A 6881-nucleotide genomic window follows, 5' to 3' on the forward strand; every position below is an offset into this window, starting at 1 on the left:
AGAGCCATTTATAGAACAAGCTCATTTATTCAAGTCTTTGCCGTTTTACTTGGAGAAATTTTAGTTTTAGGTCTCATCAAAATATTTAGATGCTTTTTGTGAATTTTTGTCCATTGAACATCTGAGAGACTCTGCCTCTCCAAGGTGCTCTTCATACACCCAGTCATGTTACTTACCTGCTGCTTGGTAGTCTACAGCGTGTATCTACAGCTATTTTTTTTATTATTAATATTACCAATATTTAAACTTTTTTAAGATTTTCTGTCGTCATCCATTCAGTTCAAGATGAGCAAATATTTGTATGAAATAGTCAAATGTGTCACTTTCATCATTTAATGTTTTATATGTCGTATTATGATTAAAATAAAATTGAAAATCTGACTCTTATTTTATTTAAGACTTGTGATCACAACCTTTTTAAAATTTGCATTGTAGCAAGAAGATCATTTTTGATCATGTACAGTTGTGCTCATATTTATTCATCCCCTTTCATTAAAGAAGGAAAAAAAACAGCTGCCTGTAAAATCAGCTGAAATTGACAAAAGTAATAAGAAAGATTTTATGAAAATCACTACATTATTTTCTAACTCTGATTCAATAGAAATATTTTTTTTAAAAAAGCAAACAAAGAAGATAATTTATTACATATTACATCAGTGATACAGTAATATTTAGTTGAAGAATCCTTTAATGTTTCCGCTCCAGTCAGGTGTTTTCTGTTCCTCTCAGTCAGACTTCTGCACTTGTTGACAGGTATTTTGTCCCACTGTTCAACAGAAAAGTGCTCTAATTTGTCCAGGACACATTTGTTTGTTTGCTTTTTTTTTCTTTCTTCAACTCAATTAAATGAAAAAACAGTGTCTTATATTACTAAATTATATTTTTGCAAATTTTTAGTTCTTGTTCCTTTTTTAAGTCTCCAGTTATTTGAGTGACTGTTGTAAATTCAGCCTTTTCTTTAATGAAAGGGGATAAATACATATGAGCACAACTGTAGGTTTTAATAAACTAAAATGGTTTATTAAAACAGCTGCTATTAACAGTTATAATGGCTTAAAATAACTGGGTTGAATAGCAGAAAATTCTTGCATAATAAAAAAAAAAAAGAAGAAAAGATCTAAATTGAACAATATATCCTCATAGAAAGGCGGCTCGCTGTCGTGTCACATTTAGCTTCTGCTTCTCACTATCAGGACGTTCTGGTTGAATGAACAGAGTCCGATGGGAAACCTTCACTCTGAAGAGGTTTCTGTAGTTTCAGCTCCATTCAGCCCATTTTAGAGGAGCGTTTTAAGTTTCTGGGTTTGGACTGTGTCACTGGTCGACGCTTCAGGTGTTCCACTTCTGCTTGTCTTGCCATTTCATTGTTAATGTTGATTTAAGCTATTATTATTTAATCTTTGCTTTGATGTTTGCTTTCTTTCTCAAACTTGCACAAGGGATTGCAGAGTTTCATCAACATTTGATGCATCCTTCCATCAAGTTGTTCTTGATGCACTTACTGCCCTCTTGTGTAAACCTTGGCTTTAAAAATAGTTCTCCTTACCTTACAGTTTATGCTCTAAATGATTTAACACGCGTGTCTCCAATCACCAGCAGTATTAACGTTTTAAACATTAACTGAGTGATTTAACTTGCAGTAGATTATATCTTGTAGATCTTTCCAGCTCCTCTGCACACCGTCCCCCTCCCCTCTCTCTCTAGCATTACATGCAACACTTGACTTACCAGTTCAGGCCGACTGTTTTTTCTATTATTATTATTAATATTTTCAGTAAGTTTATTTATTTATTAATTTTACACTTGATGACTTGAGTAGGTTTTCACAAGCAATTTTTATTATATCAAGACAAGTGGTTGGCAGCTCACTGTGCTCTAATGGCATCTGCTAAGGGTCAGTCAAATGTAGAGCGTAATTTTCCAACTGAATGCAGTACATGGAAAAGGAAATGGTATAAAATAGCACTCTTCATAATCTCAGGCATGCTACCATCATTGAACATAATATTTCGAGTGTTTTACTTGAAAAAGATTAACAGATGTTGAAATACACATCATTGGGGAAATGTGGCAAGTCTGAGGCACAAGAGAACATATTTAAAAAGAGCCTCTGGAAAACACAACATAAACACCAAAAACTAGGGGTGGGATGTTAATTAGGGGGACTCAGGGGTGGACTCTCCTATCTCTGGGGCTGAAGTCACTGAAGTGGTCAAAAAGCTCCTTGGCGGCAAGGCCCCGGGGGTGGATGAGATCCGCCCGGAGTTCCTTAAGGCTCTGGATGCTATGGGGCTGTCCTGGCTGACACGCCTCTGCAGCATCGCGTGGACATCGGGGGCAATACCGCTGGATTGGCAGACTGGGGTGGTGGTCCCCCGTTTTAAGAAGGGGGACTGGAGGGTGTGTTCCAATTACAGGGGAATCACACTCCTCAGCCTCCCTGGTAAGGTCTATTCAGGGGTCCTGGAGAGGAGGGTCCGCTGGATAGTCGAATCCCGGATTGAGGAGGAGCATTGTGGTTTTCGTCCTGGCCGCGAACAGTGGACCCTCTCTGGGGTCCTGGAGGGGGCATGGGAGTTTGCCCAACCAGTCTACATGTGCTTTGTGGACCTGGAGAAGGCATTCGACCGTGTCCCCCGGGGGCTCCTGTGGGGGGTACTCCGGGAGTATGGGGTACCGGACCCCCTTGTACGAGCTGTTCGGTCCCTGTAGGACAGGTGTCAGAGCTTGGTCCGCATTGCCGGCAGTAAGTCGGATTCGTTTCCGGTGAGGGTTGGACTCCGCCAAGGCTGCCCTTTATCACCGATTCTGTTCATAACTTATATGGACAGAATTTCTAGGCGCAGCCGAGGTGTTGAGGGGATCCGGCTTGGTGGCGTCAGGATTGGGTCTCTGTTTCTTGTAGATGACGTGGTCCTGTTGGCTTCATCTGGTCGTGATCTCCAGCTCTCGCTTGAGCGATTCACAGCCGAGTGTGAAGCGGCTGGGATGAGAATCAGCACCTCAAAATCTGAGACCATGGTCCTCAGCCGGAATAGGGTGGATTGCCCTCTCCGGGTCGGGAGTGAGGTCCTGCCTCAAGTGGAGGAGTTTAAATATCTCGGGGTCTTGTTCACGAGTGAGGGAAGGATGGAGCGTGAGATCGACAGACGGATCGGTGCGGCGCCTGCAGTAATGCGGACTCTGCGCCGGTCTGTCGTGGTGAAGAAGGAGCTGAGCCAGAAGGCGAAGCTCTCGATTTACCAGTCGATCTACGTTCCTACCCTCACCTATGGTCATGAGCTGTGGGTCGTGACCGATAGAACGAGATCTCGTATACAGGTGGCTGAAATGAGTTTCCTCCGCAGGGTGGCCGGGCTCTCCCTTAGAGATAGGGTGAGGAGCTCGGTCATCCGGGAGGGGCTCAGAGTAGAGCCGCTGCTCCTCCGCATCGAGAGGAACCAGTTGAGGGCATCTGGTCAGGATGCCTCCTGGACGCCTCCCTGGTGAGGTGTTTCAGGCACGTCCCTCTGGGAGGAGACCCCGGGGAAGACCCAGGACACGCTGGAGGAATTATATCTCTCGGCTGACCTGGGAACGCCTCGGTTCCCCCCGCAGAGTTGGCAAATGTGGCTGGGAGAGGGAAGTCTGGGCTTCCCTGCTTAGGCTGCTGCCCCCGCGACCCGACCCCGCATAAGCGGCACAAAGATGGATGGATGGAATGTTAATTATAATTCATTAATTACAAAAATGTGAACAAGTTATGTATAAAAAAAACCCAAACATTTAATCATGGAACATTTTAGTGCACAATTTCCTGGTATACCGATTTTTCTTTTTTTTACTGTTTTAAAATACATTTTTTTTTCCAAAAATTATTAAAGCTTCAGTTTACAATATCAATGTCACTGTTTATTATGTGATTTAGTCACTCACTATAATCTATTTAAATCATAAAAATTATGGGGCAAAGATGATACGGTTAAAACATTTGTAATCATTTAAATTTTTTCCCTCCGAATCCCACCGCTACAAAAATTTTGTTTAGCTAAATATTTACCTAAAATGTTAAATAGAATTAATTTAGTTGCAATTTCTGATGAATGTTTTGGTTTGACTTTTGTTTTTTTAAAGTTTAAGTTCTGCTTGTGTTTTCTGTTTTGTTTTTGTGATTTATGTTTGAATGTTTTTATTTTATGTTTAGTTTTTTTTTTCTCTAACATGTTTTCCTTTTGCTTTCAATTTGTAATTTTCAGTCTTTGATTCAGGTTTTGTCAACCCTATTTTTCTGGTCATTGTTTAAGTTTCCCTGTTTAAAAACATTTTTTACTTCTTGTCTTTTTTTTGCTTTTGTCCAAACAATTTGTGTATTAAGTCTTTTTTATGAATGTGTCGTTTTTGGTTTTGTTGTGCTTTGCAGCTGATGACTGTTTAAGTACTTTTATATATATATCTATATATATCTATATATATAGATATATATATATAATTCATAGCTTGATCAGCAATAAAACAACAATTAAAACATCAGAAATCAGTTGTTATATAAAATATATACTTGGATTAAATCTAATTAGAACAACAGTCAGCCCTTAAGAACTAAATCAAATAGGTTTAAACAGGGACAAATACCTTGAAGAGGCTGCAGCACCCTGAGCTGTCAGCGCATTTTGCATTAAACTTTAAACATTTCCAGGAGGATGTGCCAGCTTGTGACAAGCTGCGATCCGCCCAGTGCTGGACTCTCAAACACCTCACACAGCACTATCCTCGCTCACTCTGGACTGAGCAGAGCAAGACAGCACAACATCACATGGACAGGTAAGCTGCTGCTGTTTCCTGCTGTTTACACGAACCTCTCAAAAGAAAAAAAAGTTCTCAAAGGTTCATTTATTGTATTTTTAGAGAACTTATGTTTCATGTTTAATGCTTTTATGTCTAATAAATAAATCTTAAATGTCTAATAGATTAAACTTGTTCCATAAATGTATAAAAATCTCACTTTATATTTAATTTCTTCATTGTGAATGAAGGCTCATCTGTAAGTAATGCTGACACAGGTTTTGCATGGTGTCACAGGAGCCCAGATGCAACCTGATACTTGATGATACTGAAGCACAGCTTCTGGATGTGCTCAGATGACATTCAGGGAACCGTGCAAGCTTAAATGTGTTTGTGTGCAGGCGGCGAGATTTTCAGTGAGGATAACCGAGCAGTTTAATCATGGCGTACGGCCAGGTCCTGCATCAGCCCGATGATTGCTTCATTAACGTCAACGTTGGAGGATTCAGGCAACGGATGGATCAGACTGTACTGAGGAAATTCCCACAGACGCGCCTCGGTCGTCTTCTCTGCTGCAGCTCCAAAGAAGCCATCCTGGAGCTCTGCGACGACTACAGTCCCTCTGACATGGAGTACTACTTTGACCGAAGCCCAAACTTTTTTTCTTACGTTCTCAACTTTTACCTGACAGGGAAACTCCACCTGGTGGATGGGCTGTGCGTCGTCTCATTTTTCCAGGAGATTGAGTACTGGGGCATCAAGGAGCGTCACCTGGACCTGTGCTGCAGCAACAGATTTCTGGAGCTGATGGAGGAGCGATGCTGGGGTCAGCGCAGCGACGACCAGCAGCTCCACAGCGTAGACTCTTCTGTTGAGGAGCTGTCAGCTTTGGAGGACCAGATGGAAGTCTTTGAAGGCTCCTGGTGCGCAAATGTCCGCAGGAGTATTTGGATTCGACTTGAGAATCCTGGTTTCTCCACCTCAGCCAAAGTGATAGCGGGGGCATCGGTGAGCGTGGTTATCATCTCCATTGTTGCCATGTGCCTGAACAGCATGCCAGAATTTCATCAGGGAGACTCTGATGAAAAGCAGGTTGATCATCCGGTGCTGGCTTTCTTTGAGAACCTGTGCGTCCTGCTCTTCTCCACAGAGTTTGCTCTTCGCCTGACTGTTGCGCCATCAGCCAGGAAGTTCTTGTGCAGACCTCTTAATATTATTGATTTACTATCCATCATGCCTTTCTACATCACTTTAATCTGCGATAAAGTAAACAAAGAAGAGAACATGGATTTGGAGAACGTCGGTAAAGTGGTTCAGATCTTGAGGTTGATGCGAGTGTTTCGTATTTTGAAGCTGGCTCGCCACTCAGCTGGTCTCCGCGCTCTCGGGGCCACGCTGCAGCACAGTTCCCGTGAAATGGGACAGTTGGTGCTTTTCTTGTCTTTGGGCGTCTCTTTGTTTTCTGCTCTTATCTATTTTGTAGAAAAAGAGTCTCCGGAGTCGGAGCTGCAGACTATCCCTATCGGCTGGTGGTGGGCCACCATTAGCATGACCACAGTGGGCTACGGGGACACGTTCCCAGTTACGTTAGCTGGACGGCTGATAGGATCTCTGTGCATCGTCTGTGGACTCCTGATCGTGGCTCTGCCCATTACTAACATCTTCAACAAGTTCTCCAAGTTCCATGAAAAGCAAAAATGCTCATACATCAAGCAGACCAATAACTGAACACTTCTGCAAACCAGGATGCAGCTGAAAAACTCCCCAGCATCGATGGATGGAGTTAAGGTTAATGATACTGATGATGCTCATCAGTCTAGCTGTATTATTAAGCCTCATTTTGCTTTACATTCATTTCACACAGACGGAGTCTTCTGTTTATCTTCTTGATGTGCATATTTCAGGGAAACTGCGTAGCCAGACAGAGCAAACAGAGCACTACCACCAGGATAGCTGCTGTGCGGCCTGCAACAAAACCAAAGAAGAAGAACCTGTGTTGTTTTCTGTGGCTTCACAGACCACCGCCGTCTGATGCTCTGCCTCTTTTTATGTCTCTGTCTGAGAATGAACATTATTGTGATCCTCCATCGTCACCATGTCAGAAGTCGGAAGTGAATGTT

At 42.5% G+C, this 6881-nt stretch overlaps 1 protein-coding gene across 1 annotated transcript; it reads left to right on the forward strand.

Annotated features, from left to right (window-relative positions):
* Positions 1–5202: 5202 nt before the first annotated feature.
* Positions 5203–6489, forward strand: kcns3a (potassium voltage-gated channel, delayed-rectifier, subfamily S, member 3a; the record flags this gene model as incomplete). The annotated part of the gene is made up of 1 exon (XM_079262341.1): positions 5203–6489. One exon carries the CDS (start codon positions 5203–5205, stop codon positions 6487–6489), a length of 1287 nt encoding a protein of 428 aa, XP_079118467.1.
* Between the last annotated feature and the right edge of the window lie 392 nt (positions 6490–6881).

The sequence above is a fragment of the Telmatherina bonti genome, assembly GCF_933228915.1.
Source record: "Telmatherina bonti genome assembly, chromosome: 22".
Lineage (NCBI taxonomy): Eukaryota > Metazoa > Chordata > Actinopteri > Atheriniformes > Telmatherinidae > Telmatherina > Telmatherina bonti.